At 50.3% G+C, this 27,728-nt stretch overlaps 10 protein-coding genes across 10 annotated transcripts; 2 read left to right on the top strand and 8 right to left on the bottom strand.

The window, feature by feature from the left end:
• Positions 1–170: 170 nt before the first annotated feature.
• Positions 171–2,908, bottom strand: BO87DRAFT_124745 (putative microtubule associated protein (Ase1)). Its single transcript, XM_025618000.1, has 4 exons — positions 2,671–2,908; positions 2,567–2,619; positions 2,296–2,510; positions 171–2,245 (listed from the first exon to the last, which is right to left on the bottom strand). Exons 1-4 carry the CDS (start codon positions 2,785–2,787, stop codon positions 300–302), a joined length of 2,331 nt encoding a protein of 776 aa, XP_025476857.1. The 5' UTR covers positions 2,788–2,908; the 3' UTR covers positions 171–299.
• Positions 2,909–3,383: 475 nt separating this feature from the next.
• Positions 3,384–4,696, top strand: BO87DRAFT_378998 (Mov34/MPN/PAD-1 family protein). Its single transcript, XM_025623926.1, has 2 exons — positions 3,384–3,553; positions 3,616–4,696. The coding sequence occupies exons 1-2, from the start codon at positions 3,529–3,531 to the stop codon at positions 4,608–4,610; spliced, it is 1,020 nt and encodes a 339-aa protein (XP_025476856.1). The 5' UTR covers positions 3,384–3,528; the 3' UTR covers positions 4,611–4,696.
• Positions 4,669–5,291, bottom strand: BO87DRAFT_124693 (uncharacterized protein). The gene has a single exon (XM_025617997.1). The coding sequence runs from the start codon at positions 5,085–5,087 to the stop codon at positions 4,728–4,730; it is 360 nt and encodes a 119-aa protein (XP_025476855.1). The 5' UTR covers positions 5,088–5,291; the 3' UTR covers positions 4,669–4,727.
• On the bottom strand, positions 5,292–6,345 carry BO87DRAFT_124714 (uncharacterized protein). The gene is made up of 2 exons (XM_025617999.1): positions 6,162–6,345; positions 5,292–5,924 (listed from the first exon to the last, which is right to left on the bottom strand). Exons 1-2 carry the CDS (start codon positions 6,229–6,231, stop codon positions 5,497–5,499), a joined length of 498 nt encoding a protein of 165 aa, XP_025476854.1. The 5' UTR covers positions 6,232–6,345; the 3' UTR covers positions 5,292–5,496.
• BO87DRAFT_124698 (putative cell division control protein Cdc25) lies at positions 6,118–10,118 on the bottom strand. The gene is made up of 2 exons (XM_025617998.1): positions 6,782–10,118; positions 6,118–6,718 (listed from the first exon to the last, which is right to left on the bottom strand). The coding sequence occupies exons 1-2, from the start codon at positions 9,971–9,973 to the stop codon at positions 6,443–6,445; spliced, it is 3,468 nt and encodes a 1,155-aa protein (XP_025476853.1). The 5' UTR covers positions 9,974–10,118; the 3' UTR covers positions 6,118–6,442.
• A 6,770-nt stretch (positions 10,119–16,888) lies between these two features.
• On the bottom strand, positions 16,889–17,608 carry BO87DRAFT_399510 (uncharacterized protein; the record flags this gene model as incomplete). Its single annotated transcript, XM_025625447.1, has 3 exons — positions 16,889–17,010; positions 17,400–17,426; positions 17,461–17,608. 3 exons carry the CDS (start codon positions 17,606–17,608, stop codon positions 16,889–16,891), a joined length of 297 nt encoding a protein of 98 aa, XP_025476852.1.
• A 42-nt stretch (positions 17,609–17,650) lies between these two features.
• On the bottom strand, positions 17,651–19,705 carry BO87DRAFT_399509 (uncharacterized protein; the record flags this gene model as incomplete). The annotated part of the gene is made up of 8 exons (XM_025625446.1): positions 17,651–17,717; positions 17,910–18,029; positions 18,102–18,161; positions 18,311–18,359; positions 18,477–18,727; positions 18,796–18,898; positions 19,381–19,501; positions 19,649–19,705. The coding sequence occupies 8 exons, from the start codon at positions 19,703–19,705 to the stop codon at positions 17,651–17,653; spliced, it is 828 nt and encodes a 275-aa protein (XP_025476851.1).
• Positions 19,706–20,627: 922 nt separating this feature from the next.
• On the bottom strand, positions 20,628–21,503 carry BO87DRAFT_399508 (uncharacterized protein; the record flags this gene model as incomplete). The annotated part of the gene is made up of 5 exons (XM_025625445.1): positions 20,628–20,678; positions 20,750–20,795; positions 20,917–21,113; positions 21,208–21,301; positions 21,433–21,503. 5 exons carry the CDS (start codon positions 21,501–21,503, stop codon positions 20,628–20,630), a joined length of 459 nt encoding a protein of 152 aa, XP_025476850.1.
• Positions 21,504–23,192: 1,689 nt separating this feature from the next.
• Positions 23,193–23,862, bottom strand: BO87DRAFT_399507 (uncharacterized protein; the record flags this gene model as incomplete). The annotated part of the gene is made up of 2 exons (XM_025625444.1): positions 23,193–23,602; positions 23,739–23,862. The coding sequence occupies 2 exons, from the start codon at positions 23,860–23,862 to the stop codon at positions 23,193–23,195; spliced, it is 534 nt and encodes a 177-aa protein (XP_025476849.1).
• Positions 23,863–24,115: 253 nt separating this feature from the next.
• BO87DRAFT_124537 (C2H2-type zinc finger protein) lies at positions 24,116–26,995 on the top strand. Its single transcript, XM_025617996.1, has 4 exons — positions 24,116–24,396; positions 24,550–25,706; positions 25,757–26,751; positions 26,807–26,995. The coding sequence occupies exons 1-4, from the start codon at positions 24,261–24,263 to the stop codon at positions 26,946–26,948; spliced, it is 2,430 nt and encodes an 809-aa protein (XP_025476848.1). The 5' UTR covers positions 24,116–24,260; the 3' UTR covers positions 26,949–26,995.
• Positions 26,996–27,728: the final 733 nt, after the last annotated feature.

Here is a 27,728-nt window from a genome sequence, read left to right as displayed (position 1 = left end):
CAAAAGGAATCCAAGGTTGAGCGTCCAGATAAGCCAGAACATAACGCACGTGGTATAATTCCGAATTTTAACAGAAGAAATTAAGATGGTTAGCTGAGCGCAATTGCGCAAGCCGTTGGTGACGCCGTAAAAAGCTCAACAATTATGGCGCGTGTTGGGATAGGGGATAGTGACAGAAAGAGGGCTTCAGGGTCGTTCGTGAAATCGTCAACGTCGAGTCGTCTCGTAATCACGTTCTTTCAGAGACCCCTGAAAGTCTCGAGTAGGGTCATTAGATCAACGAAAGGCTATCAGAGGCTTCAATACGGCTCCAGGTCGTCCGTCCACTCGGCGTCGCTGACTCGAACCATATTTCCCATCTGGGGACCTGGCTCATCTGGGCTTACGCTTCGGATGCCTTTGGCTTTCTTGCCTGCAAGGGAGCGGTTCTGGTTCTCCTCAGGATCGGCCAGTCGCTTCCCATGTGCAGCACGAAGCTTTGCATAGTACACGTCGCTAGCGTCTGCTTCGGATTCCGAACCGTCATCGAAAGTCTCCCAGTTCTCTGACCCGGATACTGCGGTCTGCACCGTGGAGTTCGATACTTGTCTCGGCGCTGGCGGTGGGGGCATTTGCTGCAAATATGGGTTTGGCTTGGGGTAGCCTTGCATAGAGGAGCCCAAGGACAGGGACGAAGCTGAAGAGTGGGATGATTGGGAAAATCCAGTGGAGCGTTGAGAGAACGCGGAAGAGCTGACAAAAGAGCGTTGATTACGATCATCATACACATCCTCTGGGCTGACTGGTCGCACGAATGAATTCGACAAGGCGCTGGCAGATCGGGGTGGCTCAAAGAGGTATGCCGCTCGATCTTCCCTCGACTCACCTCCGGTCAATGCCCGCATCCTCGGCGGTGGTGCACGAGGCGCCGGCATCTTACCGTTCACGGTGCTAGACGAATATGTGCCTGGACCACCCCGGCGCGGGGAGTTGTTTCCATGCGGCATATTGCCCAAGGGAACACGAGCTGGAATCTTCGAGGGTGACTTGGCTCCTGCCCTACCAGCAGCAGGTCCAATGGTGTTGTATTTTGTTGTTGGGTGGGCAGTAGGTGTTTTGGAAGCCGAGCGCGGCGGCAAAGGTCCTCGCATGGCACTGCCAGGCCGAGAACTCATGACACTAGCCGGACGAGGAGGTTGTGCTGGGGTGGGACGCTTAGCACTGGTAGGTCCAGGAGTCTTGGAGCGCGGAGGAGGCTTTGCAACAACTGGGGTGAGTTCGTCGAGGTACCGTTCTCCATGGACGAGGAATGGCCGGCCATACTCATCCTCCCACCTCTCCAGCTCTTTGCGCAAATCAGCTTCCACCTTGGGCAGCTCCTTGGCAATCCTCTTTCTCATCTTCTCTTCTCTTAGCAGCTTTCCGGGGTCACGTCTCTCGCCTTTGTTTCCGCGAGTCATAAGACGGGATGCGTCCTGACTTGAAACAGCCAGTGCCTCACGCTCTGATAGGAGGCTCTTATGCTTCTCGATTAGTTGCAGAGTCGGGGCGCGCTGCTCCTTCAAGGTCTCTAGTCGCGCGATTTCAGCTTCGTGCGCCTCTAACAGCGCATCGCTGCAAACATCAGAAAAGGCAGGCGTAAAGTCAAGCATCTCTTCTTCCGAGAAGTAAAGGCTATCCCAAAGCTCTTGAAGTCGACACCGAGCATCTTCCACGAACAAGTGCAGGTTCTGTCTCTTCAGCTCATTTAGGCGACTCAACTCGTCCTCAAACTCATTGATCGTCCTAAGTCCGCAGCCACGGTTCGCATTCATGAAAGCCTTTCTGTCGGCGTCTTCGACTCCGAAACGTTCCCACAGCGCTTCAACGGCGTTCTTGAGGTCCGTCAGTTTGCGCTCACGGCCTTTCTTCTCGCCCAGGAGCTTCTCGCGCTTGGCCATCAAGTTGGCTAGATCCGACTCATGTAGACCTAACTGTTCTGGCGATTCGCGATAATATTTGACGATGTTGGTATCTGTCTGGACCTGAGGCGTCCCGAGCTCAGCCCAGAGCTTGATAATCTCTTCCGATGTGGACTGAACAAACTCCAGACGGCGATGGTACTCTTCGTAAATGCGGGTGAATTCGCTGTCTAGCGCAGTGACGTAGGATGGCGAGAGATCGAAGCTGGGTGAGATGGTTGAACCAGGAGCTGTCGGGGGGAGCTCAATGGCGATAAAGGTGGGTTCCAGATGCGACGCATACGACTCAAGAGCCTCGACAAGTTCTATGGCCAGTCAGCAATTGCGCGCCTTCTGGCGCTCGGGATTAACTTACTTCTGACTTGCTCGAAGCGCTCCTTGTGTAGTTTGCTCAGAGCGTTGTGCTCTTCCCGGAGGAAGCTGAGGCAGCGATTCAGTGGGTACCTGATGCGCAGTTCGTTGTGGTCAAGCTGGTATTGTCCGTTTGCTTTTTCATCCACTAGGGACTTCTCCATATGCTGGATTGCCTCAATGAGGTTCTGTGCCTCTTCTTCCATATCTTTTTTCTCACTGTACAAGATCAGCCCTAGTACGTAACAGCTTTGCAATGTACGCGAGGCGCATACTTATCCACGAGTTTGAGGTGGTTGTTTAGCGTTTCAGACAACGCGCTGAAAAGCTGCTTCACAGTTAGTTGCGAGGCGTGCTGAGAATATCAGAAACAACCGACCTCTGCTTCTCTGGACTCGCGCTCATGGTTCGGAACGCCGATGTCATCAAAGATGCCATGCAATTGGGTGACGATGTTATTGACCTGAGTGGTCAAGTAGCTTGTATCGACGGCCATGGTGTTATGTTTGTTTCCCACGCCCAAGCCAGGGGGGTTGTTGTTGTATTGTGGAGCCGATTGGCCTGAATGAGATTGTTTGAGTGCGCGATCGAAGAACAAACTCGCCTTTAAAGGGCGGGGGTCAGCGTCATGTACGCTCGGGGGGCGGCGATGCGCCTGGAGAGATTAGAAGGAGGAGCTGCGAGTTATCCAAACAGGCAGGATGAACAACGCGAGACTGCGATTGACAGCGAAGCGCCTCACGGGAAGATGAGTGGCATCTGCGAGGACAAGGGACGACCCGCCAGATTTATGACCAGCTCCAGGGGATGCAGGAATATGCAAGGGTGACTGGGATGGAGGGGATGGAGACAGGCAGCGGTGGATGGAGTAAGAAAGACAATAACAATAATCTGGGCTTCTTTCTCCCTTTGGGGATTCTGCAGCCGCAATCCCGATCTGCTCGCCGCCTTTGTTGCTCTGTTTCCCGCCGCTTTCAGCTGCTACTTCGTCGGCCCGGTAACCACTGACTAAGCGCCGATCTCCGCCGCGATCTGCCGGGGAGTTCCTCACCGCCCGGAGTCACCTCATTCCATCTATCTACTATCTAACTATCTAGATCTCAGTAACTATCTACTCCACTTCACTCTTTCATCCCAAGAGATCATCTCTCTTCCTGCTTTCAACCAAATCACTCCGTGATAATACTCACACCCTCCCTCTACTACCCCAAGCTCACCTTCCCCTCTACCATCCACCATGCAGGCTGCCCAGCAGTCCTGGGGTACGTCCATCCGCATCCCCAGCCCCACTCCAACTCACCTCACTCTAACCCCAACACCACAGAATTCGAGAATGCCGTCACCCTCATAGACCCCCACCGCGACGCGCTCTACCAATACGATGAAGAAACCCACAAAGCACTCAGCGCTCAGCGCCCCTGGTCCAAAGACCCGCACTACTTTAAATCGATCCGAATCTCCGCCGTCGCACTGCTGAAGATGGTAATGCACGCGCGGTCAGGCGGCTCCCTGGAAGTAATGGGTCTCATGCAAGGCTACATCCTCCCCGAAACCTTCGTGGTAACCGATGCCTTCCGCCTGCCCGTCGAGGGAACCGAAACGCGAGTCAACGCGCAAGACGAAGCCAACGAATACATGGTCTCATACCTACAATCATGCCGGGACGCAGGACGGATGGAGAACGCAGTGGGCTGGTACCACAGTCACCCCGGGTACGGATGCTGGCTATCCGGTATCGATGTGACGACGCAGGATATGCAGCAGCTCGGAGGGCCGTTTGTGGCCGTGGTGGTTGATCCGGAGAGGACGATTTCGGCAGGGAAGGTGGACATTGGGGCGTTCAGGACGTTTCCGAAGGATTACACCCTGCCGAAGGGGGAGGGAAGTGGTGCTGGAGGCGGAGAGGATGAGTACCAGACGGTGCCGTTGAACAAGGCGGAGGATTTCGGGGCGCATGCGTCGCATTATTATTCGCTGGAGGTGTCGGTGTTTAAGAGTGCGTTGGATACGGAGATTCTGTCGTTGCTGTGGAATAAGTATTGGGTTGCGACGTTGAGTCAGAGTCCGTTGTTTACGACGAGGGACTATGGGAGTAAGCAGATGGTGGATTTGAGTCAGAAGATTAAGCGGGCGACGAGAGGCGTGGAGAGTAGTGCTTCGCGGGGAAATCTGGCGCAGGTTAAGGATCCGCAGCTGGAGAGGGTGGCCAGAGATGGGCAGCGGATTGTGTCTGAGGAGGTGAAAGGGTTGTTGGCGGCGGAGGTGAAGATGAAGCTGTTTCAAAATATTGGGGAGGGCCATAAATCGGAGACATCATGAGCTCGTGCTCAAGTATTGTTGTTATGAGAGGCTCATGAAGGTTCATTTGAGAACATTTCTACTATGAATGACGAGATGACTTAATGGATACATTTACTGCTTTTGTTCATGGTCTACTCAGTAACACTTCAAGCTGTTTGTCATTGTATGGGTCGTAATACGTCTCGTTACTGCGATTCCTGTACACTGATTACCATTGGTAGATATGTAATATGTGTGTGCTTGGATATGTACTAACACACTGCAGCAGGTGTATATGTTCAAATAAGAACAGGTCAGCACAAGGGAACGACAAGAGGGGGTAATCATGAATGAAAATGCCCAAAGCAAAGACCAATCCGTCAATAGTAGCCTGCGTCGTGAGAATTCATCATCCGAACCGTAAACAAGCCTCTTTATAAGATCACAATCAACACCAGGTGAGAGACCACGAAAGCAAAGAGAATTTGTACAGAAGGGTAAAGGGGCCCGAGCCATTGTACAGAGGTGATATGTTCGACACAATATGTAAAGTATCGGGAAAAGAAGCCGAAAAGAAATGATGACCGTCAAGGTGGACTAGAAGACAAAAGAAATGGCAGTCGTATCGATACGAGATTGGAGTTGGTCGGGAATAGATAGAGCGGAAATGGTGTCCGGCTATCAAAGGAAATGATGGAAAAGGAACGACGGGGAAGAGGTGGACCAGGAGTCTAGGCCGACATCGTAGGAGTCGCTGTAGACATCCCTGCATGTTTATGCCAGCACTGATAGAGATCCTGCGCTGCTTTTCTTTAGTCTAATGGGCCATTCTTGGGCACCATTCCTTTAAGGAAAAGAATAAGATGTCCACTGGACTGATGACGAGCGCTGAAAGTGACAGGATATCCAGGAACTTCTTTCGGACTCAAGGTGACAGAAGGGTTTGCCCGAGCTTCTTGTGCAACGGCTGCCAGAGTAGTCGATCAGAGAGATGGCGATCGTCCAGGCGAAGCCAAGAATCAGAGTGGGAATGTCGCATAGTGTCCAGGCGAATTGCATGATTGGCCAGGTGGGGGCAGACAGAGAGATAAAGGAGAAGCCCGTCGGAAGGGAGGTTCGGATCATGGATTTGGCGGCTCGTGGGACCAGCCCCCTGAGAAATAAAGTTGCATGGCGTAGCTGGAGTGAATTGCGATCGCGCCATTGGACGTCGTTCAAGCATTGTGATAGGTGGTCGTTCGGTATCTGGCCGAGTGAATAGCAGGTCGACCGGGGTGGTGATAAGGAGCCCCGGCGGAGAAGCGAGAATCGAGGCGAGGCGAGCACTACAGGAAACCCGATTCCGACAACAGTCTACGTATGGGGGAGATAGTAGGTTAGTCTTCACTCAAGCATCAAGACGTCTTCCAGAGCTCAATATTTCTTGACAAATGACCGTGTCGCCTAGGGAGATCAACCACTGGACGACAGGAACAGGAGAGGGAGGGGGAAGGGGATAGAAAAAAGCAGAACAAGCGACCTGATCAGCGCGTCGACACTACCATGCTCGCGAGAGTCAAGGCGCTCATGTCTCTACTGGTTTTGGCATACCTCGCAATTTTTTCGTCTTCCCGCTCTCTGGGTTCAACTTCCAAACTCCGATCGTACATGTCGTGCACATCGCCTGCGTTCTGAAGGTTGCTGAGGATGTAGTCCTGCAATTCAGGGACAGGCTGAAGAAGGTATGGGACGTTCTGGTACTGTTGAATATCGCGGATGACTTCTGCGGTTTTGGCGCGCTTGTTGAAATTGATCAGCTCCGACGGAGTGAGAGACGGAATACCATCTTCGATGAAGGTCAGATCCGTCAAATAGACGCCTAAGCAGCTCTGTTAGTCTCGAACAATAGCATAATACCTACAAGGGTCAGGGGCCTGCAACGAGTGCATACCAAAGAAGGGGATACAAGGCGGATTAGCCAGATGCAGAGTCTCCCGATATTCACCAAAGTTCTTCGTGCTGGCCATGAGTCGGCGCATCTGTTCGAGAACGGTGGACGTGCGCCCGCTGACCTGAGCCCATGTGCGTCCCAGTCGATGAATAGGAGCCGTTCCAAGTGCAGAGATGATCGATGTCAGTGTGGAGTAATTGTTTAGAGCGCGGCATTTCTAGTAAGCATCAGCATCTACCCTTAGTAGAGGAACAAGAGGGGGCAAAGGAATGGCACGTACATCTGCGACGTTAACAAAGTGTTTGATGACAACTACACGCTTCTTAACGTCCGATTGATTGAGAATCATCTCCGCGACCCAGTTCGTCAACTGGTTGGAATGAAGAATCAGTGCCTTCACGTTCGAAGCAGGCTCCGGTTCGTCGGGGCCGACTTTCTTCTGCCAGGTCTTGTTCAAGCACTCCGTCGGCCGAATCTTCGAGTAGAGACGCGATTCGATAATAGTGAGCTGGCGGGCGAACTCTGTAGCATCAATATCCAGGAACTTCAGCTTTTTCATGTTCTTCGGAATGATCGGCGTTGGTGCGGCAGTAGCCTGCGTGGGAACGAGACGCTTGACGGTGTTGTCTTGTCCCCGAAGGCGTTGTTCTATGACGGCCAACAGCTGCGGTGATCCGGGAGTCTTCGTAGTAGCGATAGAATCCTTGGTAAACGCATGAACATGTTGAAGGAGCGCCATGTGCGGTTCATCATTGGGTTCCATCCAAAAATTCTCGAACCAACTCTTCAGGATATTAACCACGCGGAAACGAATGGGTTTCTGCTTTCTATCGATCCACATTTGCATCTCGTCGTTGTTGAGACCGGGCGGGGGTTGGATATTGAATCGTTCGGTAACCATCGCGAAGAGTTCCTCTGCAGATGTGAATGAGCGGTAGGTCAAGAGGAAGGTATTGTTGAAGGAAGCATCAAGCTTGTCATGGCGAGTCAATTGTTCCACTAAGCCTGCCAGTGTTCCACATTTCAAGTTCAGGTTGTCATTCTTGGTATCGTAAAACACTTCACCTTCGTGATCTGTTTTCAAGAACCAGGGTGTTTCTTCCGGCTCGCGGACCGGTTCTCGCATTGCAGGCTCTCGTGGAATTGCAGCCGGAGGGGCCTGTCCAAAGAATCGCTGGGCCTTGTCCATGTTGCGTCGCACCTTCTCTGACGCGCCTTCAACCGAGTAAGAAGAGGGAATCCCGATGGACTCGGTGGCGACTCCAGCTTGGGACTCTGACCTGCTGTGAATGGCCTTCAGCCCCGCATTCTCCCCACCCAGGCGACTTTCCGCGCGGAAAGCAGAAGGCTCGGGCACCTGTTCGAGGAGCAGTGAAAGGGAGAAGCCAATTTGGGAAACATAGTTCTCGAGCTGCCGGTGAACGCCACGCACGGCATTCAATCGGTCTTCAAGCGAATCGCCGCGCAGTTCCGCCCATTCATCGCCCAGTGGTGCCGCAACGGCTTGACAGCTGAGGACGAAATCGGCAATGGCATCGTAGGTTCTCTGCTTTTGCAAGCTGAAATCAACCAGCTGTGGATTCTGGAAGCTTGTCCCCAATGGTGCTAGGTTGATAGATTCAACCGCAGACATCCACGGGCGAAACTGCTCAACGACCTTGATCGCAGCAAGTGAAACAGCATTGGCAATCTCCTCGTGCTCTCTAATGGTAACAATCTTCTTCTGGTTGAGTGTTAGTCGCTCTTCCAGCCGACGGATGCTGCCAACAAAGGATCTTCTGAGAACATCGATGTGGTCTATGAGGGCCGCGTCCAGGGTCACTGATGGCTCCGCCCGCGAATCATTTGCGTCGTGATCCAAAAAGGAGGTCGGGCCCGAGTCACTCAGAGAGACGCCGTTGTTCTGCCAGCAGCCACCCGAATAGCTGCCCACGACGAATCCAGGAACGATTCGATGGATGGTCTCGCCACGCTGTTGTCTTGCAACCTCGACGTAGCCGTAGACGCCCTGCATCACACCATCTGCCTCTTGCAGGCATTTATTGATGGAATCGGGTCCTGGCCAATCGGCGGCCGCAATGTGGGACGAGAGCACGAGCTTCGAAAACTTTGACATCATATCCCTGAAGTGGGGATACAGCGCCTTATTGGTGGAGATCACTGATGGATTTCCGGAGTGATTGTCGGTGGTGTCTGAGCCAGCCGCCAACAGCATGCGCAGATGGTCGGAGATATCTTCCGCTTTCCTCACATACTCAGAACGGTCGCCGTTCAACAGCGTTTGCCGGTAGACCTCAACGGCATGGCGCATATTGTCAACAAGCAGAGGCCAGGTCAACTGAACAGAGAACCCGTCGTCAACGAAATGCGACGGAACTTCGGAGGAGATCGAAGGCCTGTGCATGTGGTCGGAAACGGAGTTGTTACTGCTCGTAGCAGAATCATAGAACTTGTGCGAAGTCAGGAGGGACTGATGCGAGCTTTTTCCGTCGTTGATGAACTTTGTCGCAGATGGTGGGTGCAGCGAATCCATGGACGTCGCGGGAGAAACCCCATCCAAGTAGGACTGGCGTCTCCGAGACATGGAATCGCGAGATGTAAGCATCAAAGACTCGCCCTCCGCTTCCGAAGCTGAGCCGTCGTAATCATCTTCGTCCCGTTCGAACCCACGAGCCATCAACTCCGGTGGGGGTCGCGTTTGGTCGGGCACGAGGAAGTTGTTGCGGTCATAAGGGCCAGTCTCGTTGGCAGCGGGGTTTTCGAACGGAAGCTCCATGGTGCTGTAGCCGGTTAGGGTGTTGAAATAGAAGAGACGGCCATCAGGTGTCGCCTGTGGAATCCAGAAGGCTGCCTCCTCCTGCTCCTTGGGAGCTACCACGCCCTCGATAGGCAGAATAGGCTGCGAGTCGCGCGGATTGCCCGCCGAGTCAACTTCATCAGCGTCTTGCTCCTCCTCGTACTCCTCGCCAATGCCTGATTCCGCACTAACTTCCTCATTCTCATGGGTCTGCGGTGCTTGGTCTTCAAGCTCATCCAGGTCTGTTATCACAGTGCAGTAGTTACTGGGGAACCAGCCCCGCACACTATTGTCGATGACACCGTCCCACCAACCGGTCTCGAGCTGGTTCAATACCTGTATGATGTCGCCCCGGCGGAAGCTGAGACTGGTGTGATCATCGGCATCGTAGTCATACATGGCCCGCACGAACAGCGCCGGAGGCGGTTCGGGGCTGGGCGTATAGCGCCCATCGGTGGTGAGCTTCATTGAGGAGATACGCCGAGTGGGCGATTGGTCGGCGGTGAGGGAGGATTGTTGGTAGGATAGACTGTTCGCACGGCTCCGCGTGCCAGTGGTGGGGGTGGTGACTTGTTCGTCGGGGTACTCGAAAGCGGCCGTATAGGTGTTGGTCTTAGTCGCCAGCGCAGATCCGGTATCAACGGCCAATGGCTCTGCCACGCGGGAATCAAACATCGGGTATCACAACAGGTTGATAGTCCGAACAAAGGGAAACGAAGATCGGCACACTAACGTCCCCGCAACGGATGGCTGGAGGAGCTCAACGAAAGGCGTTGTTCATGACTAGAAGGTGACTGAAGACGAGAGAGCGAGGCGGAGCGGCGGTAGACGGGGGAGAGGGTCGAAGCGGTTACAAAATTGGCTGCGGAAGTGATAGACAGATAGCGGCGGTAATGGTGGTGGTGGTGGCAGGGAAGAGGATGAGTGAGATACGGGGGGACAGAAAGTGGCAGGTGAGTGGGATACTAAGACACACTTGGGGTCTTGGAGTTAGGGGGGGTAAGTAGTAAGTAAGTAACGGTGTCAGATCTGAGGTCAGAACACCATCTATCTTCGACACGAAAATCCCAAGGGGAGTTCAACCTGACATCGACGAAGAGAAAAAGAAAGGAGCAGCAAAAGAAAAGGAGAGTCGAAGCGACAGCAATCGCCAGGAGAGAGAGAGAGAGAGAGAGGGAGGGAGATTTAGGGAGGTTCCGACGATTGCCTTTGGGGGAGGTGGGCAGATTGGCATTATTGGTTTCTGGCTGGCGGTCGGGAATCCCAAGTCAGTCCAAGTGGAGTGACAATACCGCCCCGTACCATACCAGCCCGTTACCAGATACTGTCCAGACTTGAGTACGTATTATTATTCTTGTCAACTTTACTTGTTCTCTATCATTACTATTACTATTACTGACTGACTGACTGACTGACTGACTCTAGAATCTCTTAGCCCACTATTGGATCTTGACTTCTAACCCGAGTCTCTTCATTCATTGTATGTATGCAAAATATGCATACTGATACTCACTCCTGCACCCTGCCACAGTTCACACAATAGTCTAACGCACATATTATTCTCCCCATTATTCTTCAAACTCTCCTTTCTAAACTAGGTACAAAGACCTCGTCAGTGGTCAAGCTCCCGTCCGACTTGCATGTGCAGTTTCTTCCTCTTTCTCTCTTTTCTTTTTTTATCTCGTCGCCACACCCAACAATCAATCTAGAGCAGTCTTAGCCATTATTAGCCTCACTACACAGTCACCTAGCCCTCGTGTCTTACCTTGACTGCGAGAAAAATCAGAAAAATCAAGTAAAACAAATAAAACAAATAAAAATCTCGCACTCAAAACCAGTTAATATAGGATAAACAAACAGAAACACACCGTGAAGGAATAAATACCAGCGCGTATGCCAGATTACCGCTTCTTACCGACGGGAAAGCCAAAGCACAGCAACAGCACGAGCCTTCTGAGGCTTCGGATGGCACCCGTACTCCATGTACTCCGTCCGACTCGATCCCTACGATTGGAAGATGGCCAAGGTAACTGGGTAACATCTTTCCCCGAACCATGGATGTCGTCGACGCGCTCCGTACCATCCAGATCCATCATTGGCAGCACATCGCGAGTACGTGCGCATTCCGAGACCCTAATGGGGCTCTTTGGGGTTATCCAACCTAATTACTTAAGATATCTGTCTGGATTGCACGGTGGACTTGGCCGTGACCCGTAAGTAGTAACTCGATCCAGAACAAAATCTTGCCGTCACAGATTGGCTGGGCCAGGGGTGAAGCAAAGAAGGAGTGTGTGATATATTAGCTGATCATTGGATTTTATGAAACGTGTAAATTTCTGAATAATTCCAGCCACCACACCAGTAAATAGTTTAGTAGAGATGCTTTCCTCCGCGAGTCAATAGTTCATTAGTTTTCGGTCTCGGGGGAGAAGAAGGGGAGAGAGCTCAAACCGCGTCTTCTCAACGAATCCACACTTCCAACCCGCACGGCTGCCAATTCCGCTCCAGAGACGATGGGAAGCACAGTCCCGGTAAACCGTGGTATTAACCTTCTTATCCATCCCCCAGCCCACTCTCTCGTTTTTAGTACCTATCAGAGACTTTTAGACTTCCAGGCTCTCTCTCTCTCATGTTACTAGTATCTAATTAGTGTCTTCGTTTCCCCGTTTTCGGGTGGAGACGTATCTTGACTCGCGTCGCGCTGCAAGTGCATCTGTAACGGTCATGGCTTGCTGAGACCATCGGCGATCAAAAGCTTGACTAGCAATATTAGGACCAATATACGACGTTATGAGACGAATAAAACGACAACTTCCCGTGTATGCTATCTATTGTCTATCTCTATAACAGAGATACCTGTCATTCTATCAATATGCTCGCACTGTTCGATGAACCAACCAACCAACCAACCAACCAACCCCTGTTCACCCACCGCCGCGGAAATGCAGGGCCTGAGGTCTGTGTTCAGCAAAGCCACAGGGATATAGATAACGGGTATGATACCTGATAAGTATTACTGCACTCTTCTTTATGCTATTCTCGCATTGACACTTCTGCCTTGGCATCCACTTGGATGATGTGTATGGTATCTGGTTAGCAGACAGTTGCCTTCGGATCACTTCCGTACCACTGACTGGCTAGTCATGGAGACATACTTACAGGAAGCGACACGGTACTTTGAGTCAATTGACTCATCATATCTCTCGAGACTCAGCATAACGCTTAGACACCTAGCGTCTGAAAGTCAAATGACTCGAGAGCTAACGGACGCAGGACTATAATGTTATACGTCGATCAGGTTGTTTACCTCTGACAGTAGCTTCCTACTAGACCTGCAAGAAACTCAAAACGATGTTCTGTCCGTGACTGGATCATCGTTCATCATTGGCTTTACGCTCGGAGGAGTTCAGACTAACTGCTACGAGGCATACTGCGGTTATACCAATAACCGCGCACACCAGTCGATTAGGTCCAGTCGGAACTGAAATGACTAGGGTTCTATATCAGCGTGCAGGAGGAGCTGCGGCCAGGGAGCTGTCTTGCAGGGGGCGCGGTTGTCTGCAGAAATGCCAGTCTTGAGCTTACTGGTAGGTTGTCTGCATTGCGTGGTGTGTTTGGTTCCGATTGTTGTAGACTTGGGCTAGCAGTGAGTCTGTTGAGAGATACAAAGGGGTGCTCAAGAAGCGACATTCAGTAATAGTACAATAGTGAGGAAACAATGCTCCTATCTAATGAACTTTTCATTCTTTCCATATAAAGCCATTGGTTGCCGAAGACCACTACAACACAAATACATAACATACTTGAGCACAAACAGCGCTATGTACCTGTACATGTGCAATCTCCTTGGATGCTTCTTGCAATATTTCTTTATAGCTAATAAGTATCTTATATGATAACCGACACTATATGTTACGGGAGCGAGGCATATCCAATGCAAAATTGTTTGAACGTCTACATATGACACAATGCCATTCAAGCAAAGCCCAACATTACAGCTATGATAAATTCTGAGGAACCACCAGGAAGATCGTAATCAAAGTAATAGTGTCCAATAATTATCACTATTTCTGCAGCTTGGATAGCAATTTAGCCACATCTATCCAGCAATTCATCTCACCCATACCCTACTATCCTCCGAAACTTCGAGACATCTAGTCTCCTTATAATAAATGTGCATATCACATCATTATATAAACTATTGTCTCTCATCCATCACACGTCTGGGACATTGATACGTCAACATCATATCACAAGCAATAACCACGATCCTCGATCATCCAAGCATTCAGATATCCATGTCCAAGCGTTGTAACACCATAACCCCAATACCAACCACCAACCATTTCTACTACTACTCTCACCCTCTAGCCCCAACAGGAACTAACTCCGATACAGCCCCTACGCAGATACTTAGTTAACCAACAGCAACAATCAAGCCACACGCACATCCTCTCACACCCCCGACCTCGCACATACTCGGCAATATCTGCAGCCATATTACCATACCTACCACTCCCTCATCAGTACCAATTATCTTACATCTTACCATTCTTCACCACCAGCCCTAGCCCAACCTAATCCACAAAACTAAGCATATCATCATTACCCTCACCCACGTGCCATCAAACCCGTCAGACGGACCGTAACCTACAGAGCTAATCATACTATTCCTCTGCCTCTATTGGCTATACTCCCAGACTAACTCCATTTAGGTCGTTTCAAACTGATACCAATCTATGTATGTACCTTCCAGACTAGGTTAACAGTCTGTGGTCGGAGATATATCGGTGTTTATACCACATAGTAAACTGACTAGTTGGCTAGTTGGCTATCGGGAGGGAGCGGGTAGACGGGTGGGTGGGTGGGTGGATTCGTCATCTTTATGCATTCTAGAACGTTGGACTTGATACTTTTTATTTCATTGTGTGGGTAGATGGGGGGATGGAGTGGAAGCATGTGAAGGAAGGAAGGAGGAGGAGGTGTTGGTGACTGGTGGTATGATATTCCTCGGTTTTGAGAAGGGTCTGCCGAGGTATTGATATTGGGGTGGTGTCAGCTTACGGATGGCTTGCGGTTTAGGGTATGCACGAGCTGGATATTTGCGGGGGTTTTTGTGTTGGGGTGGGATGGTTCTGAGTGTAGAAGAGATGGGGGCTGCGAATGGGGATGGGGATGGGTGGTGTAGGGATGGGCTGACGTTGGATGGTGATGTGGTGACGTTTATGGAAAGAGGGTGGGATGAGAACATGTTTACGAGAGGACAGTTCTATTGACTCGTGTTGAAGATTACTTTGTGATTTGGTCATGTAGAATTGATATATAGGGGTTATTCGTGGATGCGATGATGGTATAGGGGTATTGTGGCCGAGTGTACATATAGAGTAGATACTGGGCAGTGCTTGGTAGACATGGACATACACAAGCATCTAGCATGATTGACTCTAATGATAATTAATGCTTGTACTCTACAGTCAGTTCTGTAGATTGTATAAAGTAGTGTGAAGAAATAATAGCACATGGGCCACTACAACTAGATACACAATCTACAAAACAACAATTAATAAACTTAAAAACAAACACCAATCTAGTCACTGACAATGTCTTAACACCTTGCTTCTCAATTTACATTTAATGTCTAACAGCAATACATTAACCCTCTGATCATCACGAGGGGTAATCAGCAAGGGCACCATAACTAGGGGAGGGGGAGGTGGGAGATTAGAGAAGAGATGATCCCCCTCACAGTACTACATATTGTCAATCTACTACTCTGTACTATCACTGACACTGCTCTTAGCAATGATTATCATACCCCTCTCAGGAATATCAAGGGATAGTTACTTCACATATTCACAACAATAGTCAGGTAGTAAGCAGAGTACTTCGTAATCTAGAATGAAACATATTCATCCCTGCCTAGATCGCGAGTCCGACACTAGTCTACTTGAACTAGAACTAGAACTAGAACTACGGAATACACGGAAATGAGCAGAGCAGGCAGGAACCCAGGTTCCGGCGACTTTTTCCTAGGCATATCTCATAGGGTAGTGCAAACAAGTTCCTTAAATCTCAGGTAGATGGTTAGTTAGTTAGTTATACCCGGGCACTCCGATACCCACCACCACCACTGGCATCTCCCCAAACTCTCAAGTCTAGCCCATCATCCACACCAACCCACTCCCTCCTCCTCCTCCTCCTCCTCCTCCTCAATTGAACTAACTCAAACAAGACATCCTACATCCTACAAAGTAAATCGAGCCAAACCCTCAGATCGGTGGCAACACTCACGTAGATAGCTGATAACTGAACAGAACCGCGAAAAATAAATGAAAACTTAGCTAGCTAACTAACTAGAATGATTAGTACGTAGCTGATCAACATCCCGTTTTCCGCACACCCATTCATTCCTCAACCAATCTCAACTCACCTGTCCACGTACTAGTTAGTCTCAGCTTGAAAGTTAGTTTTACGTACCCCCGTTTCCCCCTTTTTCTTGCATTCACTATGTTTCTCAAGAACCACTGTTTTTCCTTGATTCCCAAACATCCGGTTGGCAGGATGATGTGAGCGAAGGATCCGATTTGATTGCGAAATCGATGGATGGTGTGGTGTGGGTGGGTGGAGTGCTTCGAGAAGGTTTTTCGAGGGATTCGATGGATTCTATTCTTTTCTTTTCTTTTTCTTTTGGTTTTCTGGTGGTGGGTGGGACGGAGTTATTTTAAGAGGACTGAACTGATTTTTATGGATTAGGGACTTCTAGACTTTTCTTTCACTTTTATGATTAGTACGGAATATTTCTTTGGTTATGAGGAGGATGCGAAAAGATCTGTAAGTAGTGATAGTTCTGTAGGTATACATTGGCTGGCGATAAGTGTTGTGCATTTTAGTTCAGTTGATTGGTTATTCAGCAATTGGGTGGTGGTGTTCTAGACTTGTGCTATCGTTATGTAGATAGTTATTCCCGATGGCTTTTCTGGATCCGGCTGTATTCACTTGGAGAGTTACTGTATGGGTCCGGGAAGCGGTTCGTTTCTTTGGCCTGCTTTGAGTTCGACTTTTACTTTGTGTTTTAGTAGATTGTTGGTCGAAAGAGGTCGTAGTACTTTGTTTGCTTGGTTGGGAGGGTATCTCATTTCGTGAAGAGTGTCCTGTTTGTTTGGCCGGGAATAGATAATAGATGGTAGTAGTAGATGTAGGGTCTAGAGCGCGTGTTGGTGTGGGAGATTGTAGTATACTAGTGACATGTATAGATGCCGGCGATAGAGTTGGTACTATATGTTCGGTTTCTTCGGTCAGGCATTTCTACAAAGGATATCTTCTGTCACAGTAGATGGGGGAGAATAATCTATTTTACCACTAGCACTCTGTAGTGATCATTAATAAGAGAAAGAACAAAATTGATTAATTGAATCAAGTGTATACTACAGTAGCCTTCATACAAACTACATCCCGTGAGATATACTCGCCACCACAATATATAATTCAGCATCCAGGGATGTATCTAACATACTGCGACAACCCGTCACATCACATAGTCCCGACAATATTCAGTCAGACTCCAGTATTCACAAGTTCCCTACCACACCACTAACAAGCCTCCGATAAACCACGGAGCAGAATGCGGACTCCGTGTCGTAGCATCTGTATATCATCAGGAACCGACGGGAGCGAACCATGGAACGCAACCGATATCCCGACCACGAACCCGACTGACAGATAGCTTTCCATGGTTTAGCTGATTGGATGTACTACATGTTATACAAAATCCTGGACTACTACACCATCCATCGAAAATCAAGCCGAACTAGGCTCCTACGATGTATACATCACTCTGTTGATGACGCGACGCGAAACGAACTACCGTATTTGGCGGGCTCCATCGCTGCTATTGCCACCAGGCTAAAGTAACTGCCGATGTCAGTGGAACTGCTGAAGTTAGGTCTAGGGTTAGGGGAGGGCATCGCACAACGCACAAACCAGGAAAAGAAAAGCGGAGCGCTGCGGTGGAGGGGAAAGATAGAAAAATTGAAGAAAAAGGAAAGGAAAAAGAAAAAAAAAAAAATAGATGGAAAACTTGTCAGACGGAATTCGGGAGTACCAACCCACAGATGGAGCAGCTTATCAGCTGGAAAGAGCGGGTTCATCATTGAGTGGGTCACTTTCATTATTGAGAATCTGCTCTTTCAAGAATTTTCTTTTTTCTTGGACCCGTGTCTTCTGCTTTGACACCGTATGCTTTGGAAACTTGTTGTTCATCCAAGAAGTTGTGGGACCTCTCATGACAGCAGACCATATTTTCAATGCCATGTGTAGAAAAGCGATGCCCAACCTGATGGTATCTAGAAGCGGTCAAGGAATTTTTCCACGGGGATCAAGATCAATCCCCAACGGCACCGAGACGGTGATGGTTGACATCCTTCACCGACTCCAGGGATGCCCGCCTAGGATATTCCAGACCGTTCGGAGATGGAGGGGCACTTAGTACGGAGCACTACTGCCTAATTACGTGACGGATGGACGGATCACGGGCGCCGCCGACCAGGGTCGATGCAAACCGCCAAAGTCCCAAAGTTGTCGGGACGATGAGCGCCAGCCGAGATAAGTAGACTTTTTCTTCCACTTCCTAGCCTGGGATGGCTGCCGACGCTTGCTAGTGTAAGGGCCGGGGTTTCGGGGAAGAGGTTCCTGATTTCCTGCAACGGTACCTGGTGGAGTTGAACGCGCCTGACTGGATCGTAGACGCCCTGCGGGAATTCAATTGAAGATTCATTAGCCATGGTTGTGGAATCTGGCGATCGACCCTTCGCGACGAAGCTGATCGACTGCATCTTTGGTGCAAAGGAGGAAATAGAACGGGTAGCTGCAGGGCAAAGAGCCAAATGGGAAAGCTAGAAGGGGGTTTCTTCGCTTTTCGAGACTGGTTTTTGAGGTTTAGCCCCTTTTTTTGTGTTCCAAAACGCGTGAGAAAAATCGAGTGATGATATCCAAGAGATTGGACTCTAAGCCCACCGAATCACCAAAGGTATGGAGGACACGCTCCCGCCGGAGAAAAGCGAGCCTGGATCGGAAATGATCGATCATGGTTGGGAGGATCGGTATGTACGGGAGTTTTGCACTATTGCCCCCCTCTCTTGACCCCGTGCGCCGGTCTAGGAAATCGATGCATGGTCCGTACGCAGGTGCTCGATATTGCCTGATAGATGAAACCCCAAGCGACTTGTTCCCAAGTTATCGACACCCTTTCGACCAACTGGCAGGTCGTCGTCAACATCTCGCGTCGTTCCTGAACCTGCAAGCTCATAACATCCTTCCATGAGATACAGGACAAGTTGAGGCGTTGACTGGGTCGGACCGCTGCATGGCTCGGAAAGTGGATCAAGCACCCAGGAAGAGATAGTGAACGAATCGAATTTGCCAGGGTTCGACCTCAAGCCGAGGAGGTAGAAATTCGGGCGGCTGGACGTGTGAGAGCAGGCCGAGTGTCTGGATTTGACCTTTCTGCTGTCCATCCTTTTCCGACCTTCTCAAAAGCGTAAGCGCCCCGACTCACCGCTTTATTCCTGCAGGCCGAGCTCCTGGCAGATGAAAGCGGTGAGCCTGGAGTACGTAAGAATGGGTTGCTCAGGCACTAATGCTGATTAGGATTCTGGGGCCTGCATCTGGACGGATCCCTCTGGGTGGAGACGCAGAATCGCTGAAGCCTCTAGGGCTGTTTATCATGGGATGATGGAAGTGACTGTCTGTCTGGCTTATCGCAATCGATGGTTAGCATGATAGCAGTCAGACTATCCCAGTGTTTGTCTTTCTGTAGTTAGTGACATGCATTTGGTGGATAGCGATCGTGACCGGATTGATCCTAGGGGCATGTTGGAAGGGCGCTTCTTGGTAACTCGATAGTCGATACAATGCGCCCAGATGATCCGCAGGCAGTGAGAGCTCAAAGCACCACCCCTCGGTCGTGGCGGTGGAAAGATAAATTAAACTGATTCAATGTTCTGGATAACTATCGGATGTATGCGATCCTCCTGGGGTACTTTTGTGCTCCCCTCATGATCATGTGCGTTTCCCTAGTAACTAACCGTGTCTGGTGGGGTTTCCTTGAGGCCCACCCAGTGATGCCCCACTCGCGTGCCGGGATTTTACGGGAACCTTTGTGGTGGTGGTGATGATGTTGACTATGATAATTATGATGATACTGTGCTGAGATCGAGGATGAAAATAGGCTTCATAATTTCTGTGGTCCAGTATGAAACACATGTATCTGAGACTATTTTAACTCATAGTCGAATACACCTTCCCGCATCATAGATTCAGAACCAAGTCTGGGATTGTCTGTGGTGGTCGAACCAAGGGGCCAAGGACAGGCTCGGAACTATCGTCCACCGTCATCTGACCGTGACACATTTGTACACAGTACTTGCACCGTGTAGATAGCTAACTAGTTACTTGTCTACTTACGTATGTAATCATTCCCCCTCCTCAAGGTGGATCGTTTACTTATTCGACGGAGACGCGGAACGAGGGCGCGTCTCCGAGTGAGGCTGGTTAGGCGCGACTGCGGGCGTGCAGGCAGCCACAAGTAACTTGCCCTAGGGTACCTCTGGCTTCAGACTAACTCTCTCTGTCGAAGGGCCGGATTCCCCATGCCACTTATGCAGTTGGGACTAGGTAGTCGGTCTTAGGTTGATGCATCTTCGGCTTGGATGCCAAACTGCCAAAAACAGAAACAATAGTGTTTGGGGATGATGCAGTCCTGCATCTTCCCAAGCTCCCAAGTTGGATCGCTCCAGAACATGACTTCTGTCTGCTGTCTCAAGCTTTTGCATTATCCATTTAGCGCCCAGGATGGAGTGACTCGGTAGTGTTTGGTGTTCCACGAACAAGGACACCTGATGTAGCCCGCCCACACGCTCGGTGGCCGAATCCACTGGATTGCTTCCAAAGTACTAAGTTGAAGGTGGGGGAAGGAGGGGAAATGGAGTTTGGCAAGCGAGCAAGCAGAATTGGAAACGAAACAGCGTCCATCGCCTTACGGAGGGTTGTTGTTCTTGACCCTTGATTTCCTTCACCTGCTGACGCTGGCTGTCGTGTTGGCGGCCGCTGGAGCAGCTGACCCTGAGCTGAAGTGGGAGGCAAACCATGCGCCATGTTTGAACCTCTGACCACCTTGGACCCAAAGTCATTCTGGCGTTCGCAGTGCATAGCACGATTAGCTTTTTCTGTCAACATAGTTCTTTTTCCCTTTTTCTTATTTTTCCTTTTCTTCTTTTCTTTACCTATTTGGTCCAGGGGACATCCATTGAAGGCCAAGAGGCTTGCCAGAAATTTAGGGATGTTGGGGTGTGTTCTTTAGGCTACCGATAGACTGGGCGATGATCTGTCAAACTGAGAGACATCACATCGTCAGCAATATTCTCCTATTGCTGCGTGATGACGGGTGGCTTTTACCAGCCAAGCACGATTCATCCCCCGTCTTCTATCTGGCTTCAACTGACTTGGCAACGTGAAGGATTAAATTCAGGATGCCGCGCGAAGCTCTTGTGTTTGCGGAAGTGGTTCGCGAAATGCGCTCGCGAACCATTCTATATTTGTACTTTGTAGACGTTCAAATAAACCAACACTCGTCATTGTGATGGATGGAAGAAGGGGAACGGAGGTGAGAGGGGGTCTGGAACAACGGCAGCGCTCGATTTGAAGATCCACCGGGGCTAGTTCTAGTCGGAGTTAGACGGGCAATCCCACTCACACAAATTGGATCGCATGGAAATGAAGTCATGACCAGCCTTGCGGCGGGCGGCCGATTATCAAATAACTAGTGGGTTATCTACGACATAAGTAGGGATTACCGGCGGTGATCCCAGTGAGCCGATTTACCAAAGAGGGGTTAAGGAAGGGTTAGACTTCACGAAGAGGGGAGGAAAGGAGGGGGAGGTTAGAGGGGTTAGAGGGGTAAGGAAGTGGGTGGCGGGATAGAATACAAATGGGGTAACATGAGATGATCTAGAAGAAGAAAAAAAAAAGGAATAAAAAAAGGGATGATGATGATGGTTGAAGATAGTTATGCGGATTATTGAAGGATGAGATGAGTACGTAGGTACGATCAGCGTGAGGAATGGGAGCCCGGTTTGGACGAATCGACCACTTGATTTGGGGGGTGAAGAGATTCCGTGGTGGAAATGAAGGGAGCCAATACACGAATCATGATGGCGGTGCGTCTCCGTGGCATTTTGACGGTGCTGGATCCCTGCCGGAGGGGCAAGGGGGGGGCTGACGAGGGGCGAAAAGAAAAATAATTTTGTAGGTAAAAAAGAGGGGACGGAGGGGAGGGGGGGGAACACTAATCTGTGGGCTGGACGGGAGTTTGTGAGAGACAAGAAGAAAGAGAGAGGGAACGAGTGAAAGTGCGTGTCTGCGATGGATTCTCAATTCAACCTGCAAAACCAGTCTAACCTATTCAAGCCTGTTCCTTTTATCCCCTTCTTCTTCTCATCTACCGAGCACTCTCTTTCCCTCTAATTACTGTGGACCATTTCCATGCAATGACCAAGATACATCGACTGAAATTGTAGTCTAATGCTGTGCCCTGACCTTTGTCTACTGACAATGGTCAATGACAGTCTCTACCTGTCTTCTGGACGGCCCCGCAGCCGACTGTACCAAGTTTGCGATTTCTGCGCTGTCACATAGGGATGGACAAGAGGGATGACTTTTTGGCTTTTCTTCATCTTACTTGCACCCGATACGTTTGAGGTAGTTTACAGCAGGTAATCCGAACCTCACTCAGTCCCTCGGTGCTAGTCATGTCCGCCTCGAGGTTACTAAGACAACCTGAAGTCTTGTCCAGTGTCCTCCTCACTGCATTGTACCCATCGAGTCACCACTTGTACCCACTGAACAAAGTTACATACCATACCGTATGGAGTCCTCATTCCACCCCAAACCCCACTATGAAATAATATCGATGGGAAGTGGGAGTGAGTAAAAGTAGAAAGTCGAGCCTGCCATCCAGCTCCGGCATGGCTTTTGTGTGGTCAGTTAGGCAGGTCGCAGGAATACACCGTAGAAGCTCTGCTGGCCCATTATTATCCTTCTAGGGTCCTGCACTCGACCGCTGAAAGGTGAGCGAGGGGCGCCATCACCAAACAGGGATAGGAGCATTATCCGAGTGGGTTAACCCTAGCAGGGGGTATTTGATCATGAGAGTATCGACTGTGCGCTGTGTAAGAGAGGGGATGTATAATGTTCCCAAGATGTGACGACTAACTACGGTGTACTTTGTAGCCAACCCACCAACAACAAAACTAATCATCATGATAACCATGATCCAAATCTGTCCAGATCACATCTTGAGTCGCGATAACTCACCAGGGGAAACATGTAGGATGCTGCCCAATGTTGTGCATATGAAGAGTAAATTTTCTTTTTTTTTTGCTCGGATTATTTTCTCGGATATTGAGATCATTGTGTTTCTTTTCGATTTTATTTTATTTTATTTTTCATTTTTTCTTCTCATATTTTCCATTTTCCATTTTTGCCTTTTCCAGTAGCAGTAATGGTGGGTGCAAAATGGAAAATGGAGAGTGGATAAGATTCTCCCTCACATCAACCCAAGACCTCTAACAAACGGTCGATTTCAGCCAGTCGAAGGAGGCCCCCCGGCTGAACCGGGTTGACGGGTTGGAGGTCTACTTACTACTGTACGGCCCATGTGGGCTGCGGTGGGCTGGGCTACTGCTTTGTTTTGTTGTCTGTTCTTTTAGCTGTGTAGATAGTCTAGTTTGTATAACTTTTTTATTTATTTTATTTAATTTCTATTATATTATTATTCATCATTTTGCAGTTAGATCCATTTTTGTTTTGAATTTTGTTGCATTTTCATTTTCATTTTTGCTTATTTCCTTGAACTTTTTTGTCTCTTTTCGAAATATGGGTCACCGAAGGAAAGGTGGACGTGTCCTAACCAGGTTCCGTTTAGCCCGGGCACGCCGTTAGTCAGAATGGGCAACGGGTACAACCATTGGCTGTCGGGGAATGAAGACAGTGGCATTATGGGCCCCAGTGCGTGTTCGAATCCGGGGACTGGCCTGTTCGCTTGTTTTCCCCCTCCGTCAGTCCCGCCGAGGGAGCCCCTCTTTCCCGCCTCCCACTTCCCTGTTGTCGCTGCGCCGCTCGTCGCCCAAATCGCCAACACCGCCGCTGGACACGACCGCCTCACTGTCGCGATCCAGCGATCGCCCGAATCGCCCATCGGCTTGTGCCCACGTCCTGGCGCGCTTCTCTCTACACCCACACCACTTTTCCCTCTTTGCGCAGTCTTTCCCTTCCCCCCCCCCTCGCTCCCTTCCTTTCGACCAGGCCTTTTTTTCCCAGACTCTCTCTCCCGCGACTCACAAACTACTTTCTCCTCATCCATTCAACATCCCCCCCCTCCTCTTACCCATTCTTTTTCTCTTCCTTTCCTCCTCCTCCCTCTTCCCTCTTCTCTCAAACGTCTTCCTCCTTCCTTCTTCCCCCCCCTCCTCTTTCTCTCTCCTCTTCTTTCCTGGGTCAGCATTCAACATCTTGCTCTCTTCCTTTCTTCTCTTTTCTTTTCCTTTTCCCTCTTGTTTGTCTTTTCCCGTTCTGTCTTTCCCATCCTTTGGTACTTCCCCTCCCCGGCTTCTTATTAAAGACTGCCTCCACCACACAATCACCACCACCACTATTACAACCACACGCTATCACACTATTCTCCCCTCCTAGTCCGCCTGTGGCTGGACCCCCCTTCTTCCAATTCCAACACTGCCCTCGAGTATTCCCCCACACAAGGAATGATCAGGCACCAAACCGAATTCCTGTCGTCTACCCGCCTACAGAACCGGTGTGAAATCACGAAAGGGACGATAGCGCAGTCTTCGATCTTGTCGCTGTTCTACTAGGATTCAGCCGTGGTTGTATATTCGCTGCAGTATTCTCAGCAATGGCTCCCACTGCACCTCCCCAGGCGACCAACTCGCCAGCCAAGAAGACATCAGCCCCAGAGAAGAAATACAAGTGCCAATTTTGTAATCGCGCCTTTAGCAGAAGCGAACATCGCAGCAGACACGAACGTTCGCGTAAGTAGAGTGGTCTCTTTTCTATATGGTCTTCTTTTCCTGTGCGCGGGGCTAGGTGTACTGTCTTTGCAGACAGACTAGTTACTGTGCTACGGCTGTGTGTTTCGCGTCGTTTAGTCTTGGGGCACAATACTAACCGTCGTTGCTTCATAGATACCAAGGAGAGGCCGTTCAAGTGTTTGAAGTGCCGGAGTACTTTCGTCCGTCGTGATTTACTCCTTCGTCATGACCGTACCGTTCACGCAAAGGACGGTGGGATACCGCTAGTTTCCGAGGGCCGGCGACGTGGTGGCGCGGGTGTCCAAAAGACTTCCCCCGCACCCGCCCCTTCCAAGCCCTCGATCACAATTGATCCTGCTACTCTCGAACAAATAGAGGCCAGCAGTGATGGTATGGTTGATCTTGAAACTGCAGCCATGTTGATGACAGATTTCCAACATAAGGCCGCAGCCGCCGCTACTGGTCAAGCCAATGAACGTGCTGAATCGGATCGCTCCTTTTCCCCCGGACGCGGTCCTTTATTAGAGCCTCCTGTGTCGTACATGTCGGGCAACGCGACCTTGCCGCAGATGCCTTGGGACACCTTGGTTTCCCCTGCGGACACGAAGCACACGATGGGATCGCCATTCGTGTCTCAAGACAGTGGCTCGGAATCGCATACGCTGCCCTCGGTTATGGACCGACACGGCGCTGTGGGTGATGCGCTTGCTCCCTCGCTGCACTCCCTGGTGAACTCGCTGCCCATGTCTGGAAACTCAACGCCGAATGCGCTTTCGCCGTATCCCTCGATGACCGGTCCCGTCAGTCCAGTGAACTACCGCCGGTCGCCCGGTCCTAGCCAAGCCCTGACGCTGCCCAAGGCCCCGCAGATTGCCAACGAGATCGAGCGAAACATGGTTGTTGAACGTCTGCACAATGTGGATTCTCTCAATGTGCTCCCTGAGACCTTCCAGCTGCCTCCGACCGCATCTCTCAACAAGTATCTCTCCACGTACTTCAATCTGTACCACCCTCACCTGCCGTTCTTGCACCAAGAGTCTTTCAAGCCCACCGCTGTTTCACCGCCATTGCTGCTCGCGGTCCTGTCTATTGGTGCTCTGTACACCTTCGAGCGGCAACATGCATTCATGCTCCACGTGGGGTCCAAGATGCTGGTCAACCAATTCTTGCAACATAAGGACAACTTTGACTCGCGCAAGTGCCCTCTCTGGGCCATGCAAAGCACCCTGCTGAACATGATTTTCGAGAGCTGGAGCGGTGATCCCAAGGGTCTCGAATGGACCTGTTCCATCAAGAGTCTTCTGGCCAATGTAAGCGCATTCCCTTTATTGTACTATTTGAATGATGCTGATAAATGTAGATGGTTGCCGGAAACCGCTATCAACTGAAGCTCCGGACCGAAGCGCGCGAGGGTGCTCAGCCGACCCGCGAGGAGTGGATCGAGGACGAGTCGTGTCGCCGGACGTACTACGCCGTTTACATCTTCTTCGGCATGCTCACGCTGACTTTCAACCACACCCCAGCGATGAGCTTTGACGAGTTTGACAACTTGGAGCTGCCTTCCTCGGAATCCATGTGGAACCTGGATGTGACGGACGATGAGGCGTGGCGCCGCAGCTTGGCGTCCTCTACGCCGCTTACTGTTCGTGAAGCGCACGACTGCCTTTTCCAGGGCGAGCAGACGCGCTACAGTGCTTTCGCCACCCGCGTGCTGATCAACGCGCTCTTCCTGCAAGTTTGGAACCACAAGAGGAGCTTCGAGGCCCTCCAGGACGTGGTGACCGAATACAAGCTCCGGTTGGCGCTGGAGACGTGGGAGAGCTCGCTTGAAGTGTGCGAGCCGGAAACGATTGTGGTGCCTCTCAGCACCCCTCAAAAGGGCCACCCCTTGATCTTCAACTCGATGGCCGTCTACCGCAACACCCGCGCTCGCCTGGAAGTTGACCTCAAGTCCATCCAGGAGGCTCTGCGCTACCACTCATCTTACGAGGTCGCTGCTGCGATGACGGTCGCTCGCGAGAAGGTCAAGCGGTCTCAGGAGATGAACAAGGTGATCCAGTCGTGCTTTGAGTGCATTGAGATCGCCGCTGTTCAGGGCATCAACTGGGTCGCCAAGACATCTGCAACCAACTGGAGCGTCGAGCATCCTCTCTGCGGCTTGGATTTGATGGTCATCCTCAGTCTCTGGCTCTATCGCCTGGAACATGACGAAGAGCCCGCATCGGAGGCTGAGATGGCCATCTACAATAAGGTGCGGAATCTGTTTGATGATGACGCCGTCGATGCTTTTGGAAAACTCAGCTCCACCGTGGCCCGTGTATGGGGTAACATCCTAGACGGCGTGGTAGTTTGGGGGTAAGTTGATTCCAGCTATGCTGACGCTGAGATATTGTTTGCTAACATGTAACAGAATTACGAAGCTCATGGGCGAGTCATTCAAACTTCATTCCCAGGCCTTGGTCGGCTACGAAGATTCGTTGCGCGTTGCCAAGGACCAACCTATTCACCCAATGCCGACGAAGACGCTTGCCAGCGTTGGCACCGCGTACTAGTGCGAGCAACATCTCCACTCGACAGATCGATAGCATGACTATGGTCATCTACATCTTCGACTAAGTTCATCTTCATTATCGTTACATTCATTCCTTACGCGGGCATTGGTTTACATCTGATTTGGGTCGCTGGTGGATCTCGGATTGGGTCGGGAACGGCGAGCAAGTGGCGGCAGGATTCCTTGGGGAATGCTATGATCTGAACTGCCGCATTATGCTGCTTGCTGGCGTTCCCTGGCTCACAGTTAATTGCTTTATTGTTTTCTGCGACGTCTTTCATTGCGTTATGGTTTCGCAAGAGCTCACGGGAGTCCGGTGTGGTCATTTTCTTGTTTTTGTGGGTTGTTTTCCCAAGGCAACATCTCGACACCCGGCTGGTCCTGTGTGTTCGTCCTAGCACTCGGTGGAGTTGTTGTTTTCATTGCCTTCTTCTTATACGCTCTTCTACGCCCTAATCATTAGTGCCTCCGTTCTACATGTGCGCATCAGCGTGTTTGGTCAATTGCCATGGGGTTACCCTAGGCCATCTTTGATACCTTTGTCCGTTATATACATTCTTCTGCTTCAAGTCATTCGTTCAACCTTTTGATCTATTACTTTGTTCGTGACCACTTAATGTATTGCGTTAAATCGTTTGATATAGTGATGTGTTTATGTGTCCCCGCCGTTGATGTTCTCCGCTCTGATTTGCTCTGCTTTCAACTGCTTTGATTTTGGCATTCTTGATTTGATTTGTTTAATTGCACATGCTTTGCTTGACCTTATCAGTAGTTCTCTGTA

This window comes from Aspergillus neoniger (genome assembly GCF_003184625.1).
Source record: "Aspergillus neoniger CBS 115656 unplaced genomic scaffold BO87scaffold_29, whole genome shotgun sequence".
NCBI classification, from domain to species: domain Eukaryota; kingdom Fungi; phylum Ascomycota; class Eurotiomycetes; order Eurotiales; family Aspergillaceae; genus Aspergillus; species Aspergillus neoniger.
This window is presented reverse-complemented; position numbering and strand designations above follow the sequence as displayed.

What these genes read in the sequence shown, in the direction of transcription:
- BO87DRAFT_124745 (XM_025618000.1), bottom strand. Translation starts at nt 2,787, where the DNA reads ATGGCCGTCGATACAAGCTACTTGACCACTCAGGTCAATAACATCGTC. An exon ending in GCGAGTCCAGAGAAGCAGAG is followed by an intron (nt 2,620 to 2,670) that starts GTCGGTTGTTTC and finishes ACTGTGAAGCAG; the next exon opens with CTTTTCAGCGCGTTGTCTGA. An exon ending in CACCTCAAACTCGTGGATAA is followed by an intron (nt 2,511 to 2,566) that starts GTATGCGCCTCG and finishes GATCTTGTACAG; the next exon opens with TGAGAAAAAAGATATGGAAG.
- BO87DRAFT_378998 (XM_025623926.1), top strand. Translation starts at nt 3,529, where the DNA reads ATGCAGGCTGCCCAGCAGTCCTGGG. An exon ending in GGCTGCCCAGCAGTCCTGGG is followed by an intron (nt 3,554 to 3,615) that starts GTACGTCCATCC and finishes CCAACACCACAG; the next exon opens with AATTCGAGAATGCCGTCACC.
- BO87DRAFT_124693 (XM_025617997.1), bottom strand. Translation starts at nt 5,087, where the DNA reads ATGGCTCGGGCCCCTTTACCCTTCTGTACAAATTCTCTTTGCTTTCGT.
- BO87DRAFT_124714 (XM_025617999.1), bottom strand. Translation starts at nt 6,231, where the DNA reads ATGTGCACGACATGTACGATCGGAGTTTGGAAGTTGAACCCAGAGAGC. An exon ending in GAAGACGAAAAAATTGCGAG is followed by an intron (nt 5,925 to 6,161) that starts GTATGCCAAAAC and finishes CCCCATACGTAG; the next exon opens with ACTGTTGTCGGAATCGGGTT.
- BO87DRAFT_124698 (XM_025617998.1), bottom strand. Translation starts at nt 9,973, where the DNA reads ATGTTTGATTCCCGCGTGGCAGAGCCATTGGCCGTTGATACCGGATCT. An exon ending in ACTTTGTTAACGTCGCAGAT is followed by an intron (nt 6,719 to 6,781) that starts GTACGTGCCATT and finishes GATGCTTACTAG; the next exon opens with AAATGCCGCGCTCTAAACAA.
- BO87DRAFT_124537 (XM_025617996.1), top strand. Translation starts at nt 24,261, where the DNA reads ATGGCTCCCACTGCACCTCCCCAGGCGACCAACTCGCCAGCCAAGAAG. An exon ending in TCAAGAGTCTTCTGGCCAAT is followed by an intron (nt 25,707 to 25,756) that starts GTAAGCGCATTC and finishes TGATAAATGTAG; the next exon opens with ATGGTTGCCGGAAACCGCTA. An exon ending in GACGGCGTGGTAGTTTGGGG is followed by an intron (nt 26,752 to 26,806) that starts GTAAGTTGATTC and finishes AACATGTAACAG; the next exon opens with AATTACGAAGCTCATGGGCG.